General features: G+C 45.7%; 1 protein-coding gene across 3 annotated transcripts in view; it reads left to right on the forward strand.

Moving 5' to 3' along the window:
* The window catches only part of MAT2B (methionine adenosyltransferase 2B), a 111,407-nt gene that overhangs the window by 48,249 nt on the left and 35,485 nt on the right, over positions 1-27,673 (forward strand). For 2 of the 3 annotated variants that reach the window (XM_040344662.1, XM_040344660.1), the window contains exon 2: positions 8,251-8,445. In XM_040344662.1, coding sequence (XP_040200596.1) covers positions 8,251-8,445 — 195 coding nt within the window. Of the gene's footprint in view, positions 1-7,871; positions 7,943-8,250; positions 8,446-27,673 lie in introns of all 3 variants that reach the window. The other variant, XM_040344663.1, reaches the window with a different exon arrangement.

Genomic DNA, 27,673 nt, shown 5'->3' on the forward strand with positions numbered 1-27,673 from the left:
GCCTTCTCATCCTCAGGCGAGAGGACGTCCGTAATAGGCGGAACACAGAACAGAGGCGCTGCTGGGAAAATTTGTGTTCCGCCTATCACAGAACACGCTGAGAAGAAGGCGCGGCTTTCAAATCATAGACACTCGCAGCACAAAGACTGTCACCGGCCTGGAAACAAATCAGCAAAACGTGAGTGATGGCACAGTGGGGGCAAGTGATGGCACAGTGAGGAATGTAATGTAATGGCACAGTGAGATTTGAAAAAAGCCTGTTTCTGTCAGCGGTTCTGGCTACCCCTCAGCTTCCAGAAAGACTAGTAGGAAGGGGGTAGTCTTATATGGTGAGTATATCCCAAAACCAAAATTTTTCCTGGAAAATTAGGAGGTCGTCTTATAAACCGGCAAATACGGTATAATGTTTAGGGGTTCTGAGTAATTTTCTAGCAAAAGAATGATGATTTGTACATGTAGGAGAGAAGTGCCAGAATAGGCCCGGTAAGGAGGTGGGTATAAAAGCCCTGTATTGAAGTGGTTAAGGACACCGCCACTTCAGGGCTGGTTTTGCCCACTTTTAGCTTAAAAAGAAAGTTTAAAACAAAAACAAAAATTCTTTCGCAGGGGTATTCAGCATTTCACTCCTGCTACCGAAATAAACGATATTCAGCACTCCTGGCTTCTAAACGCAGCTCTTCTGCTCAGGCCTTATACTGTAGGTCTTGGCCAGTCTCCCACAGACCAGACGCTCAGCAACTCTGGGCCAGATTCATGTACAATTCCGGCGACGTAACGTATCCCATTTACGTTACACCGCCGCAAGTTTTCAGCGCAAGTGCTTGATTCACAAAGCACTTGCCTGTAAACTTGCGGCGGCTTAGCCTAAATCTGTCCGGCGCAAGCCTGCCTAATTCAAATGGGGCGTGTATCATTTAAATTAGGCGCGTTCCCACGCCGAACGTACAGCGCATGCTCCGTTTAGTTATTTTCTGCCGTGCTTTGTGCGAAATGACGTTGCTCCGACGTCCTTTCCTATTCCCGGACGACTTGCGCAAAAAAAAAAAGATTCAAAATTCGACGCGGGAACGACGGCCATACTTTAACATGGCTGGTCTAAATATAAGCCATGAAATGGCAGCCGTAACTTTACGACGGGAAAAGCCGACTAGCGAAGACGTAAGAATGCGACGAAGATCGCGCGTAGCTTCGTGGATCGGCGTAAACAGCTAATTAGCATACCCGATGCGGAAAACGTCGCAAACTCCACCCAGCGGGCGCCAAAGTATTACACCTACGATCCGAAGGCTTACGAAGCCGTACGCCTGTCGGATCGAAGCCAGAAGCCGTCGTATCTTGGTTTGAGGATTCAAACTAAAGATACGAAGCGGCAAATTTGAAAATACGCCGGAGTATCAGTAGATACGCCGGCGTATTTCGACTGTGAATCTGGCCCTCTGTGCTTATCGCTAGCAGCTTTGTGCTACATTGGCTCCCACCTCTTGTCTCTTGTCCCACCTCCCAACTCTCTGTACAGCACTCTTGTTAGTTAGCATTGTTTCCAGCTAACTCCGGAGTATATAAACTCTACCCACTATGTCCTAAAGAGATGTTCTTTAGTCCTGTTCTAGATTGATAATGCTGCTTCTCCACAGCTAAAGTGCAGTGAGTGATGAGACGTGTTACTGGCAGGATCACCAGGTGAAAAGTGAAGGAAAATGAATGCAGCCACCACCTCTGCAGACTGAGCTTGTGTTCTTGGGTGTAAATGCCCATTAATAGGCACACTGTCTTGTACGGAATCTTTAGACCCCTAAAAAGTATTGCAGCCAGGCGTTCTGGTTGGTGGAGCTGGTGCAGCCCTTTCTTTTTGGGTGCACCTTACTATTCGTAAGTTACAGTGGGATTTATTTAAAGACGGAGAGTGCAAAATCAGGCTCACTTCTGCAGAGAAACAAATTTAGCTTCCAGGTTTTATTGCCAAAGCTTAAAGTGTTTGTAAAGGCAGACTTTTTTTTTTTATCTTTATGCATTAAAATAAAAAGCATTCATTGTGCAGCAGCCCCCCTAATACCGTGAAACATGGTGGCGGCAGCATCATGCTGTAGGAATGCTTTTCTTCAGCAGGGATGGGGAAGCTGATCAGAGTTGATGGGAAGATGGATGGAGCCAAATACAGAGCAATTTCAAAAGAAAAAGTGTAATGCCCTGTACACACGACCGTTTTCCCCGACGGGAAAACTGCTATGAGGGCTTTTGGTTGGGAATCCCAGCTGTGTGTATGCTCCATCTCAGTTTTTCCGACCGGAAAACTTCCCGGAACAAAAAAGAGATCCGGATCTCTTTTTTTTTTTTTTTTCGTCGGGCCAAAAATCTGAGTGGGAAATCCGTCCGTCTGTATGGTTTTCCGACGCGCAGAAAATCGCGCATTGCTCAGAATAAGAAGTATAAGACAGGGGCGCTCTTTCTGGTAAAACACGCATTCGTAACGGAGATAGCACATTCATCATGCTGTAATGGACTGAAAAGCACGAAGACTGAAAAGCGCGAATCTTCTCTCACCAAACTTTTACTAACCCAGGGATTAACACAGGGATCAGCAAAAGGAGCCCAAAGGGTGGCGCCGTTGGAATTGAACTTCCCCTTCATAGTGCCGTCGTATGTGTTGTACGTCACCGCACTTTGGACAGGCGGACTTTTGTCTGAGCGTGTGTATACAAGGCAGCCTGATAGGAATTATGTCGGGAAAACCGTTGTTTTTTTTATCCAATGGAAAAACCGCACATGTGTACTAGGCATTAGAGTCTGCAAAAGACTTGAGACTGGGGCAAAAGTTCACCTTCCAGCAAGACAACGACCCTAAACATACAGCCAGAGCTACAGTAGAATGGTTTAGATCAAAGCATAATCATGTGTTAGAATGACCCAGTCAAAGTGCAGACCCAAATCCAATTGAGAACCTGTGGCTAGACATGAAAATTGCTGTCCACAGACGCTCTCCATTCAATCTGACAGAGCTTGAGCTATTTTGCAAAGAAGAATGGGCAAAAATACCATTTTGGATGTGCAAAGCTGGTAGAGACATCCCCAAAAAGACTTGTGGCTGTAATTGCAGTTAAAGGTGGATCTAAAAACTATTGACTCAGGGGGCTGAATACAAATGCACACCACACTTTTCACATATTTTATTTGTAAAAAAAAAAAAAATGTAAAACCATTTATCTTTTTCCTTCCACTTCACAATTATGTGCCACTTTGTGTTGGTCTATCACATAACATCCCAATAAAAATACATTTATGTTTTTGGTGGTAACATGACAAAATGTGAAAACATTTCAAGGGGTATGAATACTTTTTCAAGGCACTGTACATATTTTAAAAATGGATCTGTTCTGATGTCCTGATAGCCTTTCACTTTCCTTGAGGCCCTTAAAATGCCAGGATAGTAAAAATACTCCCTAATTTGGAAAGTAAACGGTCTGAGGCATTTATTAAGGGGCACAGCAAATCTTTTTGAAGAAATACAATTTTGTGAGGTGCGCGTGTGTTTTTCCTTATCGAAGTAGTTCAGTGTGTCCATCATACTGTGCTACTCTAGAGGGGGAGATGATCGGAATTCCTTTTTTTTACACTTTGATTGCCGTTACAGTGATTATAACTGTAACGGCAATGTTTGAATGGGTTACATCACAGCTGTTATGAATAAAATTCAGTCATAACAGCTTTGTTGACTCTGCAATTGCGATGTGATTACATGATCCCCGGCCACAAAGCGGCTGGCTACCAGGAGCCCACCAGACACGGCAGGAGTGGCGTGTTGCCCTGCTGCAATAAATGTACTGTGGCCAGGGTGACAACTGGTTAATGAGTGACTATACTAGACCATGTACACCTTTATGATCTACAACCTACACCTAAAAATGTTTTTTGACGGTTCATTTACTTCTTTGCAATGTGATCACACATGCGTTAAGACAGCCCATCAAAATGAACAGCCTCCCTTGTGTGAACCACAACCTTTTGTGCTAAAAATCAAATGCAACCCTTTTTCTTGGGCAGGTGAGTATTTGAATCTTGGACAGTGCTGCAGGACAGATAAGACCGATAAAACAACAAAAAAAAACAGAGGAGCGACTGAAGTTCCTTTTTTCAAAGAAGAGTTTTATTAAAATGGGGACTCCACCACTCTCCCTGCACCTCTTGTCCATCACTTACCTCTGCACCCCTCTGCAGTGTTTTTCATATTTCTGCTCACCTTTGCACCCCCTTTCCATCACTGCGCTCTGCCTTCCTTTCACTTCTACTTTGTGAAACTTATGTCAATGTGTTTCACGCTAACACCTTCATAAGCACACGGATTCATATAGTAGATCAGGGCTCAAAATTTCAAGTCCTGAGCTACTAGCCAGGCCTCAAGGGTTACTCGCCACCAGTTGCCCGCCCCGCCCCTAATTTCACCCCTAAACATGTCCTCATAAATTATCTCATGAAATGAGACTTAAATGTTTTTTATGCAGAATTAAGTTATAAAATTAAATATTAACAACTGTATCCATGCCCACCAATGCAGGCTGCCCGTGTCCACCAAATGCAGACTTTGTCCACAATGCAGCTTACCTGTGCAGGGGAGGAGAGGAACAGGAGAGCCGCCCAGGTGATCAAAGCGCAGCGGGGGAAACACAGTCATAACAGTTTCCATTTTAATTGCCGTGTTCCTGCCGCTCAACGTCATATTCAGCCCCGCCCCCTGGCCAGGGAACTTTGACAGATCACCAGTCACCAGGATTGGACGGGTGATCTGTCTATCAAAGTTCCAGGACAAGGTGGCGGGGCAGGATCTGACAGCGAGCGGGGGGGAACACGGCAATTAAAATGAAAACTGTTATCCTGTGTTCCCCGCACTGCGCTCTAAACACCTGGCGGCTCTCTCTCTCTCTATCTCTTCCCCCCTCCACGGTCACTGGGAGAAGGACTCCCATTACACACAGGCTGCCGACGGTGCCCCCCCCGGCTCCCAGGCAGCCCTTCCTCGTCCGCCCTCAAAATCCACTCGCAAAAGGGCTGTAGTAGATCATCAATAAGCCATGAAATAGATCCATAAAGCTCAATGAATGTATTAACCACTTCCGCTCCTGAAGGTTAACCACTTGCCGACCGGCCACCGCCGTTATACGTCGACAAGTTGGCTCGGCTGGGCGAGAGCACGTAATATGACGTCCTCTCTCCCAGCCGCCACTAGGGGGCGCGCGCCCCCGACTCCCGTGCGTGTGCCCGGCGGGCGCGATTGCCGCCGGGCACACGCGATCGCTCGGTACAGAGCGGGGACCGGGAGCTGTGTGTGTAAACACACAGCTCCCGGTCCTGTCAGCAGGGGAAATGCTGATCTTCGGTTCATACAATGTATGAACCGAGGATCAGTGTTTCCCCTAGTGAGGCCACCCCCCCCCCCACAGTAAGAACACACCCAGGCATACTTAACCCCTTCCCCGCCCCCTAGTGTTAACCCCTTCACTGCCAGTGGCATTTTTATAGTAATCCAATGCATTTTTATAGCACTGATCGCTATAAAAATGCCAATGGTCCCAAAAATGTGTCAAAAGTGTCCGAAGTGTCCGCCATAATGTCGCAGTACCGGGAAAAAAAATCGCTGATCGCCGCCATTACTAGTAAAAAAAATATAATAAAAATGACATAAAAATACCCCCTATTTTGTAAACGCTATAACTTTTGCGCAAACCAATCAATAAGCGATTTTTTTTTTTTTTACGAAAAATATGTAGAAGAAAACGTATCGGCCTAAACTGAGGAAAAAAAAAATGTTTTTATATATTTTTGGGGGATATTTATTATAGCAAAATGTAAAAAATATTAATTTTTTTCAAAATTGTCGCTCTATTTTTGTTTATAGCGCAAAAACTAAAAACCGCAGAGGTGATCAAATACCACCAAAAGAAAGCTCTATTTGTGGGTAAAAAAAAGACGCCAATTTTGTTTGGGAGCCACGTCGCACGACCGCGCAATTGTCTGTTAAAGCGATGCAGTCCCGAATCGCAAAAAGTACTCTGGTCTTTGGGCAGCAATATGGTCCGGGGGGTAAGTGGTTAACACCCCCCCCCCCCCTTCATGTCCAGACCATTTCTTTTTTTTTTGATATGGCACTGTGTTGCTTTAACTGAACAATTGCGCGGTCGTGCGACGCTGTACATAAATACAAATTATTTTTTCACGCAAATAGAGCTTTTTATTTTTTGGGCTATAAACAAAGGCTGACAATTTCGAAAATGTTATTTTTTATTTTATTTTTTTCTGCTATAAAACACATCCAATAAAAAAAATCTAATTTCTTCATCAGTTTAGGCCAATATGCATCCTGCCACATATTTTTGGTAAAAATAAATAAATAAAAAAGCGTATGTTGATTGGTTTGCACAAAAGTTATAGCGTTTACAAACTATAGGATTTTGTTAATGGATTTTTTTTTTTTTACTAGTACTGGCGGCAATCAGCGACTTATAGTGGGATTGCGGTGGACACATCGAACACTAAGGCCGCATACACGCGGTCGGTCCAAACCGATGAAAACGGCCTGAAGTCCAGTTACATCGGTCCAAACCGACCGTGTGTACGGCCCATCGGTCCGTTGTCCTTCGGTCAAAATTTTTAGAACTTGCTTTAAAATCAAACCGATGGACCGCTGCCCGATGGTTCCAAACCAATGGTTAGTACGCAAAAGCATTGGTTCAAAACCCGCGCATGCTCAGAATCAAGTCGACGCATGCTTGGAAGCATTGAACTTCGTTTTTTTTCAGCACGTCGTGTGTTTTACATCACCGCGTTCTGACCCGATCGGTTTTTGAACTGATGGTGTGTACGCACATCAGACCACATCAGCGGTGAACTGATGAAAACGGTTCGTTGGACCATTCTCATTGGTTTGGTTTGGACCGACTGTGTGTACGTGGCCTAACACTTTTTTGATAATTTCTTGGTGACCAGTGACACCAATACAGTGATCAGTGCTAAAAAATATGTACCATCACTGTGCTAATGAAACTGTCAGGGAAGGGGTTAACATCAGGTGCTATCAAAGGGTTAAATGTGATCCTAGGGAGTGCTTTGTAACTGTGTGTGGGGTGCTTTAACTGTGGGAAGACAGAGATCCACTGAAACAGGTCCGCCTTGTGTGGAAGGGGCCTTACTCTTTAGCTTTGCAGGTTATGCTACCTTTTTCCCAATGATTTACTGTACAAAATTGGCTTCTAATTCTTAAAGGGACACTAAAGGTTCATGTTTTTTTTACCTTCATGCATCCTATGCATTAAGGTGAAAAAACATGCGACATACTGGCCCCCCCCCGTTTTACTTACCTGAGCCCGTTAACCTGCTGCCCTCGCCCCCGACGTCGTCTTCGCCACTCAGCCTGGCCATTGATTGGCTAGAGTGGATGGATTGAAAGCAGCACAGTTATTGGCTCACGCTGCTGTCAATCACATCTAATGACGCAGCGTGCCAGGGGGTGGGTGTGAGTGATACAGTGAACGGCTATAGCCTTACAATTTTTTAGAGGTGTATCAATTGTGAGGGGGATGGGAGGATGCAACGGCAAGGAACTAGCAGGGACAAGGTTTTGACACTCCTGGAAGTGTCGACTTTCTATCACTTTTTAAAACCTTAGAACCAAACAAAGAAAAGACAATATCAAAAATGGTTAAAACATGTAGGAATATTGCTGTACTGCAGCGAGGGTTCAAATGAGAAAGTGTGAACTGTTAGCAATGTCAGTTGAAGAGAGAATGCTAACAAAAGAAGTGTTGATGGTTTTGGTCATTTTTATTCTTATTTATTCAGCTATATGTAATCTGATTTCCTGCTATTTGGGTGTCTATTTACAGCATAGCAGTAGATCACTGCAAAAATCCTGGTTTTTAACCTTGAACACTTCACCACCCGCTGAATACCAATGGTAAATATGACATTTGTATACAGTATTTCACATTGACCTAAATAAATCCTTTTTAATTGAATCCTTTATTCAAAAAAAATACATGTAAAATGTTTATTTAAAGAGACCAGAATTGTACAATAAAAAGGTGACATGAACAACCCTTTATGCTATACAGATTACTTTTTAGATGTTGTTTTTTTATTATTCCATCCAAACGCATTTTAGAATAAAGTTCATAATTCAGTGTATGGTATTCTGTTTTGTTTGGCATGCTGTCCATTTTCTACTTTTCTGAATCATGGTGTGATTTGTGTTTTGTGTTCTAGGCAAATGTTGTTTTCCCTAATCGAAGGGCACTGATAACTGGAGCAACTGGTCTATTGGGCCGTGCCATGTACAGAGAATTCAAGGACAACAACTGGCATGTTGTGGGATGTGGATATAGCCGGGCGCGGCCTCGCTTTCAGTATCTTAATTTACTAGATACATCTGCTGTGAAAGAGTTTATCTGCGAATTCAAGGTAAAATGCCTTCCTACCCCTTTTTCTTTCTTGTTAAAAAAAAAAAGTAAAAAAGTATTTTAAAACAAGTTTGAAGCATATTTTAGAAAAACAATTTAAACGTATCATGCATAAATCTTCCATCCCTGCTCTATAAACCTTCAGATATTGCAGCAATACATATGCAGAAATATTATACATACATACAGTAAAAGTGAACAGTTTTCCCTAGAAACTTAAAAACTGAAAATAAACATGGCTCACTAGCTGCTGTTTGGGAAGAAACCTACAAGTATGTCTATAGTCCCGCTAGAGAGGGTGAAAGATACTGTATTATGTACCGGCTTAACACCTTCCAGACTGCGCTATAGCCAAATGACAGCTACAGCTATGGCTTGCTTTGCTGGGAGGGCGTCTATGGACATCCTCCCATGATCGCTCTACCCACGCGCCCCCTGCCTTTTGTATTCCGCTGATCACAGATCAGGGTAAAGAGCTAATGACAGCTGATCACATATGTAAATACAAGCCGGTTATCTGCTTTTCCTTTCCTCACACTGACCGCATGAGGAGAGAAGAAGAGAGCCGATAACGGCTTGTGTTAAAGGGACATGTACACTGATTATTAGTGGGGTCCCAACAGTGCCCACCCATGCTGCCAATGGGTGCCCACTAGGGGTGCACCGGATCAAAAAACTCACGGTTTGGATCGTTCCTCGGATCAGAGCCACGGATCGGATAATTTTTCGGATCACCACCATATGTAGTCCCCACTGTAATTTCCACATCTCCCCCCCCCCACTGTAATGTCCACATCTCCCCCCCCCACTGTAATGTCCACATCTCCCCCCCCCCCACTGTAATGTCTACGTCATCTCCCCCACTGTAATGTCCACATCTCCCCTTATCTCCCCCACTGTAATGTCCACATCATCTCCACTGTAATGTCCACATCTCCCCCACTGCAATGTCCACATCTCCCCCACTGCAATGTCCACATCTACCACATGTACCAAGATGGCCGAAGCTGCTGCCTTTCCTATGGGCTCAATCCGCGGATCGCGTGGTGTGGCGATATGCGGATGTTGACCCTTTCGGATCACGGATCAATGACAATCTGTTGCACCCCTAGTGCCCACCAGTGCTGCCTTTTCAGTGTCACTAATCAGTGATGCCTATCAGTGCCCTCCAGTGCTGCCTCATCAGTGCAGCCTAATCAGCGCACATCAGTGGAGGAGAAAAATTAACTGTTTGCCAAATTTTTAACCAACTATGAAAAATGTTCAGCTTTTTTTCGTTTAGCAAAAAATTAAAAAAATGCCAGTGGTTATTAAATACCACAAAAAGAAAGCTCTATTTGTGTGAAAAAAATGTAATTTGGGTACAGTGTTTTTGTTGAGGGGCTTTGCCCACCCACACGCTTTCTGAGGGTTCTTGGGACATTGGCTGTTCTTGCACCTCTAGACATAACATGATAGTTCTCTGCCTTAGATTTCTCTTCATGCATTTGGACTCCAGATTATGTTGGATGCAGAGATGGCAACATCCCTTCCTGCCATGCTCTGTTGGCAGTATCTGGTCTGATTCTTTTGTGTGTTCGGTTCTGGATCAGGGTTTTTGCCCTGTGTGTCATCATGGTATTGGTCTGGATGCTGGTGAGCTCTGTCCACCTGGTCCCCTGCTTTGCTGGCTTTTGTACAGGCCACCTCACCTGTAACTCCTTCTTATGTGCTGCTTCCTTTTTTTCCATTGTCTCTGTGAGGCATGTTTTTCTTGGCTTTATGATATTGCAGTACCCGCCCTCTTAAAACGTAGGGCTGGAGCCTGCTTAGTGTTTCCCACCTTTCTGTATTTGCTTTTTTTTAACTTAAAAAATCCTGTTCTCTGATTTTTGATTTTATCGCTAACTGACCATCAAATCTCCTGTGGAGGAATCAATACTCAGAAAATACCTTCTCACGCTCTACAGGTTTCAGTATTTAGTGCACCTGAGGAAACTCACTCCTGTCCACTCTTTCTGTACTACTGTACTCTTGTTTGCTGCTAAATCTTCTCTGCATAGCCACCGATTTCACACTCACCTTTCTATCTCAGCAGGACTGAACAGAAGAGCGATACACCCAACTCTTATACACTTGGGTTCACCTCACAGTACCCAGGAAACTGGCACAATTTTATTCATGTTCCAATTTCAGCCAGTCAGCCCTGCTTCTGTTTACCCCTCTCGCCTGTTGGCTGATTGGTTGGCATTTTTCTCAGGTACATTGATTGCTGGGCCTTGTAGAGCATGGGATAGTACTATTTATGTTCTAAAATCATAGTGCTCACTGTGTACTTGTAGTCTCAATGGGCACTAAGGGCCTGATCCACAAAAGGGATACGCCGTCGTATCCCTGTTTCTATCTATGGAACTGATCCACAGAATCAGTTTCACATAGATAGGGAGAAGATCCGACATGTGTAAGGGACTTGCATGGTCGGATCTTAGGATGCAGTACCGCAGCCGCCGCTGGGGGCAATTCTCGTCGCAATCCAGCGTCGGGAATGCAAATTAGCACTTACGGAGATCCACGAAGCGTTTTTACGCTTCGTTTTTTCTCCGTAAGTATTGGTTTGCCGTCGCAAAATTAGGGCTGCTTTTACAAAGTGTAAACTCTTTACACCTTGTAAAAGTATACCCTTCTATCCCACGTTGCTGTCATTTTTTTTTTTTTTTTTTAAATTTTTATTTTTTTTTTTTCGCCGCAACTCTTTTTTTTTTACGCCCGTCGCGATTCTCAATACCCGGCGCAACGTAAATCCGCGCAAAGCACGTCGAGAAAATAACGTCGGGAGCATGCGCAGTACGTCCGGCGCGGGAGCACGCCTAATTTAAATGGGACTCGCCCCATTAGATTAGGCACGCCTTGCGCCGGACGGATTTAAGTTACACCGCTGAAAATTTCTAGGTAAGTGCTTTGTGGATCAGGCACTTAGGTAGAGATTTTGCGGCGGTGTAACTTAAATGGCAAAAGTTAAGTTATGGCCGTTTTTTGTGGATCAGGCCCTAAGGCCCCATTCACACCTGAGCGTAGCGTTTTCAGGCAGAAAGTCGCACGATTTTACCGCAATTTTTGCGGCGTCTTTTTTACCGTGATTTTGTACAGGTCAAAAGGTCACCAATGTAAAAAGCAGAAAATGCCCAAATCTGCCTAAAGATAAGTCCCAGAACTTGTTTGAGCTTCAGGCATTTTGGAGCTTCTGGCTTCAGGCGTTTTGAAGTGGAGATGTGAACCATCTCCATAGAGAATAATAGATTTTTCTTTCTCCTCCAGCGTTTTGTAGCTTCAGGCTTTAAGCTACAAAACGCTCAGGTGTGAATGGGGTCTAAGTGATGATGCAAGCAGCCACCATTTATTTGTTTTTTGGTAACCGTGTTAAATTTGGCAGGCTATGACAATATCTTAAATTAGTTTATTTTGGGGAAAAAAAAAAAAATATGTTGCTGATTTAATAAGTATGCAAGAGTCCTCTAACAATATTGATATTTTAAGGTGCAGCTGTTCTTTACAGCACAACCAGAGTTTCTTATTACATTAATCAGATACGTTTTATGTGCAGCAAAAGGGAAAATAGAAAATATCTTACTGTTTTTATTCTAATTGATGTCCACTACGTGACCAAAGTACTCTTCCCCAGGCTGTAGGCTTCTGTGTGTGCTTGGGCAGCAGTCTTTCTTCAGCACCTTCCTGAGTCAGAGCACTCCAATTAGTAAGGCAATGCTGCTTACTGAATGGAAAGCTCTGGCTCTGTCCCTATGAGCTGCATTACTGTTTTTTTTTATTTTTATTTTATTTAATGTTTTCCAACAAACCTTGTACTGAGTCTATGCAACTTTGCCTCGCTTCCCTTAAAGTAGTTGTGAACATACAATGTTATAGGCACTTTCTAATACAGACACAGGTATGCAAGTACCACAACTGCTTTTGCTTAGTTTCACAAATGATCTTTCTTAGGATCCTTTCAGACATGCGGATCCCGTAGCTGACACCCGCTATCTCATAGGGATGCATGTATGTCCCTTTTTCATCTGTAAACAGATAAATGAAAAAGCGGACATATGGTCCGCATGTGTGAAAGGGGCCTTACCTTTTTTACATGGTTACAAAGCTCTGTCATTTTGTCCATACATCTCTTCTTCCTGATAGTAAGGAGCTCGGTTGCAGGTTACTAAGGTCCGGTTTACACTGGTATGGCATATGCTCCTACTTTGGGGAGCACATGTCTCATGATGAGTATAGATCAATGGTTTCCCATGAGAGCCATCTTAACTGGTCCGACACAAGTCGGTCCAACATTGAAAAAAAGGTTCCTGCACGACTTCAGTCCACTGAATATCATTGAAGTTGGATCATCATAACTGATCTGACTTTGGAATACGACTTGTGCTATGAGGATCTTGAAGGGGAACCCTGCACCAAAAACAAACGGTGCAGCTCTGCATAGAAACCAGCTTTCTTTTTTATTTCTTCTTTCCTCAGAGCTGCATTTGCTGAGAGACACAGGCCCCCATCAATCTTTTCTCTTTTTTTTACCCCCACAGGAGTAGGACACTAGTCAGAAAAAACATATACACCCCTCTCTCTGCTATAAGCTTTCAGTTGTTGTTGTGTGTTTTTTTTTTTTTTTTTTGGGGCCTATATCGTCTGATCTATGCCTTTCCTCCTCTCAAACTTCTGCCACGGCTTTTGCGCAGGATTGAGGGTGAAGGGATTCTGGTCATTCTAGGGGCCCCGGATTGGCATTTTTGGTCTTGGTACGCCGACCTGGTGTGCCTGGTCGCCACCGTTTCTTGGCGACTGACTCTCAGGGAGGATCTTCTGTCCCGAGGGCCAATCTTTCATCCTGCTTCAATCCCTGGTTTTGAAGGCCTGGCTGTTATGAGCCAGGTGCTGAAGTTATGACGCTGCTGAAGGTTAGGGAGTCTACCTCCTAAGATCTACCACTGGACGTGGAAAGCGTACATATCCTGGTGTGAGTCGCTTGGCATTCACCCTCATTCTTTCTTGTGGCTCGGATTTCAACCTTTCTTCACGAGGGGGTTGAACAGAAATTGGCCTTAAATACAATCAAGGGCCGGTTGTCAGCCTTGGTGTTCTTCTTCAGCTTCTTCTGGTTTTGCACTCCCTGGTGCATACTTTTTATTCAAGGGGTTCGACATCTGCCTCCACGGTCTCTTCTACCGCCGTGGGATCTGCTCTTGTTGCTGTCTGTTATACAGAAGCCTCCCTTTGGAAATATTCAGGAGATTCCTCTACTTGTCTCAGAAAGGGGCCTTTTAGGTGGCTATCACCTCGGCTCGAAGAGTATCAAAACTGGTGGCGTTATCTTGTCGCACACCTTACCTGATGATCCACAAGATAAGGTGGTTCTTCGCCCTTGTCCGTCGTTCCTTCCTTCCTGATTTCCTTTTGACTAAGGACATTGTGTTGCCTTACCTGTGTCCCAGGTCAAAATATTTTAAGGAATTTACCTTTACGTGCTGTGTGTGTGTGTGTGTGTGTGTGTGTGTGTGTGTGTGTTTTCGGGTGATTTGGATGTATTTGGCAACCACAGAGTCTTTTCGGAGGTCAGACTCACTGTTTGTGATCACGAACGTGCCAAGAAAGGGGCTGTCTGCTTCTTCTATGACCATTTCTAGATAGAATAGGCCAGAGTCATAGTCTGTTATAACTATCAGGGGTTGGACTCCTCTTTTCCCTGTTACGGCGCATTCTGCACGGACCCTTAGTGTTTCTTGGGCCTTCCGTCATCAGGCGTCAGTTGCGCAACTTGCAAGGCGGCCACCTGGTCCTTGGTGTACACTTTCACAAAATTCTACAAAGTAGATGTGATGGCATCTGCCGATACTTCTATTGGCCTGCAAGGTTTTGCAGACTGCTGTTTAGAGAGTCTATTCCCTCTTGAGGGTTCATTGTCCAGGTTAGGCTCCAGTTGTTTTATGTTGAGCTTGTGTTAGCCTTGGGATTTTTCATTGTCCCATCCCTCCATGTTTGGCGCTGCTTTGGGACATCCCTATGTTTCTGAATAATGGAGCTCTGTGTCTGTCAATGAACAAAAGCGATTTTTTTTTTATTTATTTCAGTAATTCAGTTCAAAAAGTGAAACTCCTATATTATATAGATTCATTACAAACCGAGTGATCTATTTTAAGCATTTTTTCTTTTTAATTTTTATGAATTTGGCTTATAGCTAGTGAAAACCTGAAATTCAGTATCAGAAAATTTTGACTATTACATAAGACCAATAAAAAAAGGATTTTTTAATACAGAAGTGTTGGCTTAATTTAAAGTATGTCGATGTACAGTGTAGTATGCACTCAATTCTTGGTCCGGGCTCCTTTTTGCATGAATTACTGCATCAATGCTGCGTGGCATGGAAATGATCAGTCTGTGGCACTGCTGAGGTTTTTTGGAACCCCAGGTTGCTTTGATGGCAGCTTTCAGCTCATCTGCATTGCTGTATCTGGTGTCTCCTCTTCCTCCTGACAATACCCCACAGATTCTCTATGTGGTTTAGGTCAGGCGAGTTTGCTGGCCAAAAAGCACAGTGATACCATGATCATTAAACCGGGTATTGGTACTTTTGGCAGTGTAGGCAGATGCCAAGTCCTGCTGGAAAATGAAATCGGCATCTCCATAAAGGTGGTCAGCAGAGGGAGGCATGGAAGTACTCTAGAATTTCCTGGTAGAGGGCTGCGCTCACTTTGGACTTGATAAAACACAGTGGACCAACACCAGCAGATGACATGGCTCCCCAAATCATCACTGACTGTGGAAGCCTCACACTGGACTTTGATTCTGTGACTCTCCACTCTTCCTCCTAGGCTCTGGGACCTTGATTTCCAAATGAAATGCAAAATTTTCCACAGGCCGTGATGATCTTGGGAGCCATGTCATCTGCTTGTGTTGGTCCACTGCGTTTTTATCAAGTCCAAAGTCGGCACAGCCCTCTCTACCAGGAAATTCTAAAGAACTTCATGCTTCCCTCTACTGACAAGTCTTGTCTATATTGTCTAAATGGAATCGCACAGAGCGGCCACAAACCTATTTGGGTCCCCCTGCCAGTGCTCCTGGCCAGTCCCTTCTGTCCAGTGCCACCCGAGCTCCGCTTGACAGACAGCCCCGCTCCCTCGTCACTGGTTTTAATTGACAGCACTGGGAGCCAATAGCTCCCGGTGCCCCAGCAAAGCCAGAGACCTGGAAGTGAGGGGAGAGAAGAGCTGCAGACATGCACATTGCTGGATTGAATGAGGGCTCTGGTAAGTAAAAGGGGGTGAGGGGAGATGCTGACACCTAAACATTTTTTACTGGAATTCAAGGTAAATGGGTTTAGTAAAATTGTAATGCATTATTTAGTCGACTGAAATGTTCCAGAAATTTTAGTAGACTAAAATGTTCTGGAGATTTTGGTTGACTAAATACAACTAAAACTCTCTAACCATTCAGATGACAAAAATACAACAAACTAAAATTACATTTTGTTCAAAATACTACATTGAAATTTGATGTCAAAATTAACACTGGTCCATGCAAAGTATGAAAACTGAACACTGTAACAGAGATCAGCTTCTGTACTTTGTGTGGACAGTTTAGAGCAAGGAAGTATAGTAACTGTCAGAGTTAACCAGGTACTTCAGATGGAAGAAGTACATGAAAATGAAACGATTGAGGTTTATTTACTGTGGGTGCACCGACATTACGGCCGCCGACAATTATCATCCGAAAACAGTTTTTTTTTCATTCGGGCCGATAGCAAAAATCAACCGATACCGAAAGTGGGTGGGGTCCACCCCAGGTGCCGCCTATTGCGGGACTGTCACCCTGGTGTGCCCCAGTCCTCCACTACCTCCTCCTCCCCTCCTTCTGACAATCTCTGTGCGTGTTCCCATAGTGATCAGGGTAAGCCGCACTGAACAAACTCCCTCCTCCCTCCTCTCCGCGATCTGACCAGTGATGTGGGCAGCAATATGGCGGCTACCCGAGCCCTAGTCCTGGCAGTAGGAGTGTGCCTGGCCTGGGTCTCCGGCTCGCTGTGTGTATTTGCAGTGACGTTCTGCACTCTCTTGGTGCTCGCACCACTCTGTCAGACTGCAACACCCAGGCAGGGGTGTGTGTGCTGGTTCTGGGCGATGTTGACGTGTCACGTGCTGTCATTGGCTAAAGATGTCATGAACAACAAGAAAATAAAAATTCACTAGATATCTGACTTCAAAGGGATGGCAGCTTGTCCAAGGATATGTTGGTATGTTTTCAAGGTCATGGTGCAAGCAAACCAGCTGTTTTGGGTACCAATGAACATTTATCCGCCAGGCAGGCTGCATATGGTGGACACTGGTGAGGTTGCTGGGCATAGACCGGCTGCCTATGAGTGGCGCTGGTGAGGATGCTGGGCACAGGCAGGCTGCTTATGAGGGGCACTTTTAAAGGCTGTTGGGCACAGGCAGGCTGCATATGAGGGGCACTGGTAGGCTGCTGGGCACTAGCAGGTTGCATTTGATGGACACTGGTGAGGCTGCATTGTTTTCCTGTACCACGTCTGCAGTCTGATCATTTCTTGTACTATGTCTGCAGTCTCTGACCATCTCCTGTATCATATCTGCTAGAGGTGCACCGCATGCAAATTCTGCTAATACTATTAGCAATGTGTTATATAAAAATGTATACATTTTTTATTTAAAATATAACAATAACATTTTAATTTCGGTTTTCGGCCTAGTGTATTTTTCATTTTCGGTATCGGTTTTGGCACCAAATACCCATTTGGTGCACCCCTATTATTTACTAAAGGCAAATTCACTGTGCGCTTGGAAGTGCAGTCGCTGTGGATCTGAGGGGTACACGCAAGAAAAAAAAAATATTTTTGCTTGCACATGATTGGATGATGGAAATCAGCAGAGTTTCCCCTCAGATCTACAGCGACTGCACTTCCAAATGCACTTGTGGTGCACAGTGGATTTGCCTTTAGTAAATCAACCCCTTTGATTTATAAATTGCACGTAGGTGAACACACACAGAGAAAACAAAGTGTAGCTTTGCGCTGGTCTGCTGGCTATGATCTGACTTGGTTAGGCTGGAGGGTAGGGGGTTGACACATTTGCTGGTCCTTTGTTCTTTCCTATATCTAATCAATTGCACCAAGCACAGTAGGTGGTACTGGAATGCCTCTGCTATCAAGTTAGATGTCCTGAAATACTGTGCATTGGCATGTCCAAAACAGGAGCAGGTATTGTATGTAGGGTTACAAGGCTTCACAGACTTGGCTTAGGGAGCTGTTCAGGGAACCTTTAGGTAGATTCACAAAGAGTTAGGCCGGCTTATCTACAGATAAGCCGTCCTAACTCTGAATCTAAGCCGACCTATGTTTAAGTGTATTCTCTAACAGAGAATACACTTAAACATATCTTAGATTGCAATGTTTTGGCTGACCGCTAGGTGGAGCTTCCATTGCGGCCGGCCTAGATTATGTAAATGAGCCCGCCGCAGTCGATTAACGTCGTTTCCGTAAGGCCTTAGGCGGCCTAAAGTTATTCCACCTATGAGGTGGAATAACAATGTTAAAGTATGGCCGCCGTTCCCGCCGCGAGGTTCGAATTTTTTACGTCGTTTGCGTAAGTCGTCCGCGAATCGGGAGTTACGTCGTTTACGTCCGCGTCGAAATCAATAGGCCCGTACGGCCTACTTAGCCGAAATGTAGTCGCTCGACGCATGCGCAGTGTCAAAAAACGTGAGGTCAAGCCTCATTTCCATACAACACGCCCCCCTCCAAGTCATTTGAATTAGGCGCCCTTACGCCCGCTCGTTTTAGGCTACACCACCGTAGATTAGCAGGTAAGTAGATTGTGAATCACTACTAGCCTAACTAATTTACGGCGGTGTAGCCTAAAAAGGCTAGGCCGCCCTAAAGTTAGGCCAATCTACGTGAATCTACCTATTTGTTTCTCTAGAACAGGAGGTTACAACGAAACCTAGTGCTGAAAGAGCTCCAGGTCTGTGAGTTTGAACTGAAAGGATAAGCTGCTATATTATGTATTGTTTTTCTTACCGGAAGTGCCCTGTTGCTAGGTGGTGGCTCGTAATCTGCCACTTCCAGCTCCGCATCACTTCCTCCCTTGCCTGTGCTCCTACGAAATGTGAGTCAGTGGGCATGAGTGTGTCCAAAAATAGCGTTATTTGCCGACAGGAAATTACGCGATTTAAGGCGGATCACAGCACCATATATTTGGCTTATCTTCGTTGCCATCCCAATGGGGGGGGGGGCACTTCTGACGACACCGCCCATTGTGATGGCAACCTGAAGTTTCCTGCGCCTCCTAGATGTCCTTACCTTGCATGCGCGAGAATAGGCGGTACATGCTGGTTATACAGCAGCGCCGTATCCCGGAAGTTTATGCTTGTGGACTTCGCCTGCCCACAAGTAAGATGGGAATGCCTGAGAGATGCCTGAGAGACAGCAATATAAGGTAACTTTTGACATAAAATAGGTAGAAAAGCGGCGCTATTATTCATACTAACATAATGTGCTAGTAAGAGATATAGTTTACAAAAATATATATATATATCATTTATGTGGTTGGAATGCCGCTTTAAGCACTTGGTGTTGGTTTTGTCATGGCACACCTATGTGTATCAAGATGGGTGGATATAATGCTCTGTGCCATTGTAAACAAACTCCACGATGAATATTTAAACCTTGTTTATGACGAAAAGCAATGTCTTGCATTAAGACTACCCTTTCTGTAAAGGAAACCTGTACCAAAAGAATATGGAAGATCTTGCCTTCTGAAAATACTGTCCTGTTCATACAATGGCTTCAGTTCCTTCTAAAGCACTGACCTGAAATTAATATTCAGGTTGCATCTGCATACTTCTTCCAGATCAGTGAATCAAAGTACAGAAGCCAGAGATGACTAGTCAGTTTAGTATTTAGTATTTTTATTTTGTATTTTTTATTTTATTTTTTAACAGGGTCACAATGGTGATGTCCCTGTTTCTTTCAGTATGTTTTGTTTTGTTAATGTGCACCCAAAGCTTAAAGACATGTAGCTAGATTCAGGTAGGCAGGCGTATCGTTGCGGCGGCATAGTGTATCGTGTTTACACTACGCCGCCGTAAGTTAGCGAGGCTAGTACATGATTCACAAAGTACTTGCCTGCTAAGTTACGGCGGCGTAGCGTAAATCGGGCGGGCGTAATGGCGCCTAATTCAAATTTAGCTGAGGGGGCGTGTTTTATGGTAATGGTGGGTGACCTTACGTGATTGACGTATTTTACGAACGGCGCATGCGCCGTCCGCCTACATATCCCAGTGTGCATTGCGGCAAAGTACGCCGCACGGTCCTATTGGTTTCGACGTGGACGTAAATTACGTAAATCCCTATTCACGGACGACTTACGCAAACGACGTAAAATTTTCCAATTTCGACGCGGGAACGACGGCCATACTTAACATTACTATTCCAGCTATTTGATGGAATAACTTTAGGCCTGATAATGCGTTACGTAAACGGCGTATCTATACTGCGTCGGCCGGGCGTACGTTCGTGAATAGGCGCATCTAGTGATTTACATATTCTACGCCGACCGCAATGGAAGCGCCACCTAGCGGTCAGCCTAAAAATTACACTTTAGGATACGACGGTGTAAGACACTTAAGCCGCTCGTATCTGAGCCTAATTTAAGCGTATCTGGTTTTCAGAATACGCTTAAATTAGCGATGGTGCAAATTCAGACTTAGGCCGGCATATCTACTGATACGCCGGCCTAAGTCTTTCTGAATCCACCTAATGAAATCTAAATAAAGCATATCCCTATCTAGTCTGTACTTGTCTCAGTCCAGGGCACTAGGTGTCGATTCTCCCTGCTGTTTTATTCCTCTGATATCGGCATGAATCACTTCTGACAAGTTTGTCTGCCACAAAGAGATAAACAGGGTTACATGGGGAGAAATCTCTTGCACACAGCCTGTGATTAAAGTGGATGTAAAGCCAATTTATGAAATTTGAGCTGGGCACATATATCTGCAGTATTTTGTTATCTCTTTTCAATGAGCTAAGTCTTAGGCCCCTTTCACACTGAGGTGTATTTCAGGCATGTTGGCGCATAAATAATGGTTGAAATAATCCTGCCCCAGCATTTTCCATGTGAAAGCCCGATGGCTTTCACACTGAGGCGATGCGCTGGCGGGAGGAAAAAAAATCTCCTGCAAAGCAGTATCTTTGGAGCGGTAAAGGAGAGTGTGTGTGTGTGTGTGTGTGTGTGTGTGTGTGTGTGTGTGTGTGTGTATACCGCTCCTTTCCATTGAAGTCAATGGGACAGCGCAGCTATAACCCTTTTTCGGCCGCTAGCGGGGGTTAAAACCGCATCGCTAGAGGCCGAATATCGCAGTAAATATGACGGTATAGCAGCGCTAAAAATCGTGCCGCTATACCGCCACAGCACCTCCCGCGCCCAGTGTGAAAGGGGCCTTTTACCTCTCTTCAGAACAGTTCCTCTGTTATCAGCCTGAGAACTCCTGACATATATATTTTTACTTTTTAGGCAAAAGCAGCCTGAATCTTTTGTCAAAGGAGGTTGCTAAAATATATTAGCAGAGAGCAGCTCCTATTACAAAACAGTTCTGAGAGTCTCTGCCTATGAGGAGAGGGGGTGTGTGCCTTTCCTCCAATCAGCAATTTTAGCTATTTCACACTCTGTGTTAACCAGGAAGAGAAAATCTCCTAACAAAATCTGAACTTTCTAAACAGTATATAAATTTAAACACAGCATATATAAATATAAAACCTATGTAGGGAGATTTAGTTAATCTCTGTGTATCATCTGAGGCTGTTCACTTCACTGGGTGTATGGAGGGTTTACATCCACTTTAACAGCCCCAGCTCTGTTCCTGTGTTCTGTGAGAAGGGAGGCGTGTCCCTTCCCTCTAACCTGCTAGCTGCTCTTTTTACTGAACTCTGCAGAGTAAGGCCCCGTACACACGATAGAATCCATCCGCAGATAAATCCCAGCAAATGGGTTTCTGCGTATAGATTCTATGGTGTGTACACGCCAGCGGATCTGTTTCCGCGGAGAAATCTCCTCTGGGATGGATTCCAGCAGATCGAATATTTGTTGTGCTGCACAACATATCCATCTGCTGGAATCCATTCCAACGGATGGATCCGCTCGTCTGTACAGACTTACCGGATCCATTCGTCCAAAGGGATTCCCCGCACGCGTCGTAATGATTTGACGCATGCGTGGAATTCCTTATATGACAGCGTCGCGCCCGTCGCCGCGTCATAATCGCGGCGACGGCGCGACACGTCATCGGCAGAGGATTTCCGCGCGGATTTCAATGGGATGGTGTGTACACTCCATCCCATCGAAATCAGCGGATATCTTTGAGAGGATTTATTCGTGGAAACGGTCCGCTGGACCGTATCTGCGGATAAATCCTCTCGTGTGTATGGGGCCTATGACTTGAGCTCCCTGCCCTCTGCTTGCTGGAAGCTCAGATAAGCTGTTTACATTTTGCACTTTGAATGGATTTAGAGAAGAGAGGGCTGCAGATAAAAAGGCACAACGTATGTAAGGGTTTTTAACCTCTGCCTAGCAGAGGAGAAGGATGTGGCTCCCTTTGGGCCCAGCGCCCTGAAGAAATGTTTTATTTTATTTTGTTTTAAGATTCTTCTATCAACTGCCGGCTGGCTGGATATATAGATCCTTGTAGTCTTCCCAGTCCGGCCATCGAGCGTGAGCACACCTTTTTTAAATCAGAAACAAGTTTATTGTACAAAAGTAGAAATACAATCACATAAGTACACACATACAGACCAGAATTATTTGCAGTTACAGAGGGAGAAAGGAGAAAAAATAAAATAAAATCAGGGTATAAATTTACACTAACATATATAAACTTTTTCCCTCGATCAATGTTAGCGTATCTAACTGGCAGGCCTGCCATCAGATACATGAATGGAACCAATAGAAGAAAATGTTATATTTCGAAGTGCAGCATTGCATACAACCTCGCCTTAAACAAGAAACGTAGTCTGACTGTGTACAGCTGTATTAACCGGTAACCTCAGGAGGCAAGAAAAAATCTAAACAAACTGGATTTAGAGAAAAAAAAAAAAGAAAAAGAAGGTAGAATAGGAAAGTAAAAGAGTTAAGGAGAAGAAAGAGAAGAAAAGGAAAGGAAGCAAGATTTTTGCTGAGAATCATGGACCAGCATTTCTCCAATTTCCCCATTAAATATTTCATCATGCCCCCCCTCTTCCCCCCCACCCACAACACAAGCACATCCCAACACCCTAGCAGGGAAAAAAAAGGGGGATATTATCCCTGCAGCAACCTGTCTGCCACTAGTTGCAGTGGGCCCAGTCCCGGTACATCCAGCCAGGGCTGCCACATTGAGTGGAATTTCTTCAAGACACCACGGTGCTGGTATGTCAGCTTTTCACGTATTAACATATTATTAACCTGTGTCACCCATTGCGCCCCAGTTGGTACTCTGGGAGTGATCCACAATTTAGCGATCTTACGGGCAAGATAAAGCGATCGCAGCACCACGGTATGACCATTCGGTGACAGATCAGGTAGTTCCAATGCGCCGAGGAGGCAGACCACTGGGTCAGTAATAACTGGTATTTGAAATGCCTGAGCTATAGTATCGAGAACAAACTTCCAGTACCGAAAGAGTTTTGGACACTTCCATACCATGTGCAGCAGATCTCCAGTGTGTGCATTACATTTTGGGCATAAGGGGGTATCTCTGAAGCCCCACTTGTGTAACCTAGCCGGGGTCCTGTATACCCTGTGTAATAGATACAAATGGGAGAGTCTCTGGGATGCGGAGACCGAGACCAGCGGAGCTGATGTCAGGCACAGCTCCCAGGTCCCTCCATCTATAGGTCCCAGGTCACGCTCCCAACCACGTCTACAGGGAAGTTTACTTGCGTCATGCGTTGATTGGAGTAGTCTTGCATAGACCCTAGATATCATACCCGCCCTATCATTCGTGGAGAGTACGTCTCTCATCAGAGGGTGCGCTACTGTAACTAGTGGGGAGAGTCTGCCTTCACACTGTACCGCGTGTCTTAACTGCAAATATTGGTAGAATTGGGTGTTATGCAGGCCAAACTCCTCTTTCAGGGCAGCAAAGGACTTAAAAACCATTCCAGAGAACAATTGGGTGACATAGTGTATCCCCAGCACCTCCCACGAGCCAAAGCCCCTCAGTTTAAAAAGTTCTCCAAGATATTTATTTCTCCATATTGGAGTGAACTGGCAGACCATTTTAAGTTTGAAAATAGTCCTAACATATGTCCATAATTTATTCATTAGACCAATTGTGGGGAGAGTATTTGGGAATTGGGTGAGACCAGCCTCCAGATACACCAGAGCCGGGAGAACCGAATCTGCCGGGGTTACCAGGGACCTAATCGGATCAGAGTCATCTACTACACCCCAGTTACCGAGATGCTGAAGCTGTGAGGCTATAAAATAGAACCTAGAGTGCGGGACTGCCATACCCCCCTGATCTTTCGCAAGCTGCAGTGAGTGCAGACTTATACGTGCCAATTTGCCGCCCCAGATCAATTCCCTGAACTGAGAGTCTATGCGGGTGAACCACCTATGGGTAATCCAGACCGGAGAGTTGTGGAAAATATAGAGGAGTTGGGGTGCCCATATCATCTTGATTAAGTTGACTCTACCAGTCACTGACAGTGGCAATTTCTTCCATGCTGCGCATTTTAGCCGAAGTTTCTGTAATAACGGGGACAAGTTTTTATCAAGGTATTGGAGAGGGAGTGGTGTGACCTGTATGCCTAAGTAGCGGAATTCATCCACCACAGCAATGTCTGCTGCACAACTTGGCAAAGGACCCGGTAGGGGATCTAAGGGCATAAGAACCGATTTGTTCCAGTTAATGGAAAAGCCCGAGAGCTGACCGAAGCCAGCGATCAGGCCCATAACATTCTGGAGGGAGCTGCCTGTATCCCCCAGGTATATCAGAGTGTCATCAGCGTAAAGGGAAACCACATCTTTTCTGGACCCCCTCTGAAACCCCACTATTTCCTGCATATGCCTAATGTGTATGGCCAGTGGTTCGAGAGCCAGGGCAAACAACAGGGGCGACAAAGGGCACCCCTGCCGAGTGCCCCTAGCAAGACGAAAGGGTTCCGACACTTCCCCATTGACACGCATTCTCGCCGTTGGGGAACTATACAGCAGCTGGACCCACTTCAAAAATGTGGGGCCCACCCCAAAACGAGTCAGGACTTCCCAGAGATAGGGCCATTCCACACTGTCGAACGCCTTAGCGGCGTCCAACGATAGAACCGCCCTATTCCCCACATTATCCGGAGGGATCTGCAAGTTCAGGAAAAGTCTGCGCAGATTCTGTGAGGTAGACCTCGTTGGAATAAACCCAGACTGATCCCTGTGAATCACCTTCTGTATGCATTTAGCCAACCTGCTAGCCAAAACCCTGGCCAACAGCTTGACATCACATGTCAAAAGTGAAATTGGCCTATAGGAGTCTGGTGAACGTGAGCACACCTTAGCTCAGCGCTGGGTCTGCCACAACATACCTCATGACTCCTGGGGTGGCCGGTGGGCTTTTGCTCCAGGATCCGCACATGACTGGGCTGTTTTGTTGTCTCACTCACAGTGGACCGGGCCGACAGCTACTCCGTACCATCAATTGTGGGTCTGTCAGGGACGCATCAGCATGTCTTCAAGGACGGGTAAGTATGGTTCCTCCTGCCTCGGCAGAATGGAACAGCTGGGCATTCCCGGGATTAAGGGGTTCTCCTGTCCTCCCTTTCTCTGCTCTCTGTCGCCCTTTCCCCTCCTGCCTTAGGGCCCTCTGCGACCAGGGTGTACCTGTGGGGGGGGCTCCGGGTCCCTGTGGGGCGCTGGGGTCCATTTTCTGTGAGGGGGGGGGTCTGTCTCCTGTGAAGTCTCTACCACTGGCTTTCTGATCGGATCACAGCTCAGTTTTTACCTCACAGATTTTACCTCAGTTTTTTTCCCTCACACACACACTGTGTATACAAGGAAGGCGAGCAGCTGTGCTGAGCAGTCTCCCTCTGGGTGGTGAGTCCCCTGGGTAACCCCCCGGTCGGTGCAGCAAGGAGGGTGTACTTCCTAAGTGTTTTTCACTTAGTCCCTGAGGGCTGTCAGTGGGTGATAATGGAGTCCAGTATCTGGTCTTTCTTCCCCTACATTGCCAGAGGCTGCAAACTGTGCCCCTGCACCTGCGGTTCCCATGGATGCACTGTCGGCAGTCCTGGAATCATTTGTTGCCAGGGTGGAAGCGGCGTGCGGGCGTAAGGGGGGTAAAAAGCGCCCCCTCCCCCCACCATCTTCTGGGGAATGCTCTGACTCAGATTCGGGCCTGGCTGCGGCTCAGGACCCTGGTTCTAGTGTCCAGCCATGACTAAGCACTGACATAGTGCGAAACATGTCGGCTGTCCCCTTCTGTGGCTGTGTTTTGCTTTGCATGTTCAATTTTATCGAATAAAGACAACTTTCCAAAGTTCTTTTGGAGTGCGGCTGTCCATCTTCTCCCAATTCTCTACATTTACCCTTGTTCTAGTATACCAGAGGATGCGGACCAGGACCTCCCTGGTGAGGAGGACCCCTCGTCCGGGGTCAGTGCAAGACAGGGCACTTGTGAGTGCACTTATTGATGCTGTGAGGGACTCTCTAAAGCTGGAAGATGCAGCTGGGATTTTCACAGAGGGGTCTGTCTCCTTTGGGTTACATAAATCTAACCGCTCTGTGAAAGTTTTTTCCTTATGTTACTTTCTTTGATAAGTTCATAGATAAGAAATGGGAACAGTCGCAGAAGTCCTTTGTGGTCCCTCAGCACCTGGCGGTCCGTTACCCTTTTAAAGGACAGCCTTTTGAAAAAATGGGCTTCTCCTCCCGTGGTTGACCCCCCTGGTTGCTCGGTTAAACAAGGTAACCACTCTCCTTATAGAAGGCACCACTGCTTTCAAGGACCATACTGATAGGAGGTCCGAGGCGGTGACCCGCTCTATGTTTATCATGCTAGGGTCTGCATTGCGGCCTATTTTGGCTGCAACCTTGGTGTCTCACACTCACTGAATGGGCAAAGGTTTTGCACCAGACTGTGGAGGAGCATCAGCTTCCTCCTGAATATGTTCGACTGGCGGACCAGTTGGTCCAGGGCCTTGTATATGTCTGTGATGCTACCCTGGATGCAGTCCCCTTGATATCCAGAGCCTCTGTTTTTGTGGTAGTGTTGCGCTGCCTGATTGGGCTGAAATGCTGGTCTGCTGACCAAGCATCCAAAAAAGCCCTGGCAGATTTACCCTTCAAAGGTGGGAGACTTTTTGGTACCTTGCTGGACGACATTATTAAGGATGTCACTGGAGGTAAGAGCACTCTCCTCCCTCAGTCTACCAAGGGGTAGGAGCCGCGCCGTAAGCCAGGTCCTTCTTTTCCCACGCAGAAGCAGTATTTTCGTCAGTTGACAAAGGCTCAGCTGGGCGACAGAAACCTCCCTGGGTGCGTTAGCCGAACAAACCGGCATCAAAAACCCACCGCCGCATGAAGTTTTGCCCCCGCCCGACTCATGGGTGGAGGGGGGGGCGGCTTTGCAGGTTCACAGCTCGGTGGACCTCCCTGCTCTCCAATCAGTGGGTCTGCGAGGTGGTCTCTTCGGGGTACAAGATAGTTTCTTTCCTGTCTGCTGAACAGATTCTTTCCCTCAAATCTCCCTCTCCTTCCGGCTCGTCGGTCTGCCATATTGGGGGCATTGACTTACTGAGTTGCGGGGTAAGTTTACATGTTTCGCAGGACAAGAGGTTTCAGGGTTTTTACTTAAATCTGTTTGTGGTTCCAAAGAAGGACGCGGTCCATCCAATCTTGGACCTTAAAGCCCTAAATGCCTTTGTGAGAGTACGGAAGTTCCACATGGAATCCATACGCTCGGTGGTGGCTGCGCTCCATCCAGGCGACTTTCTGGCGTCCTTGGACATCAAGAACGCATACTTGTATGTCCCAATTTGCACAGGACACCAGAGGTTTCTGCGCTTTGCAATAGGAGAAAACCACTATCACTTTGTGGCTCTTCCCTTTGGCCTAGCGTCAGTGGACTCTTCAGTCTGCGGTGAAGCTGTTGGCATCCCGCAAATGGTCATCTCTCTGTTTTTGCATGCGAGTCCTGGGTCTGATGTTAGCCTCCTTCGAGGC

Source organism: Rana temporaria, chromosome 3, assembly GCF_905171775.1.
Source record: "Rana temporaria chromosome 3, aRanTem1.1, whole genome shotgun sequence".
Lineage (NCBI taxonomy): Eukaryota > Metazoa > Chordata > Amphibia > Anura > Ranidae > Rana > Rana temporaria.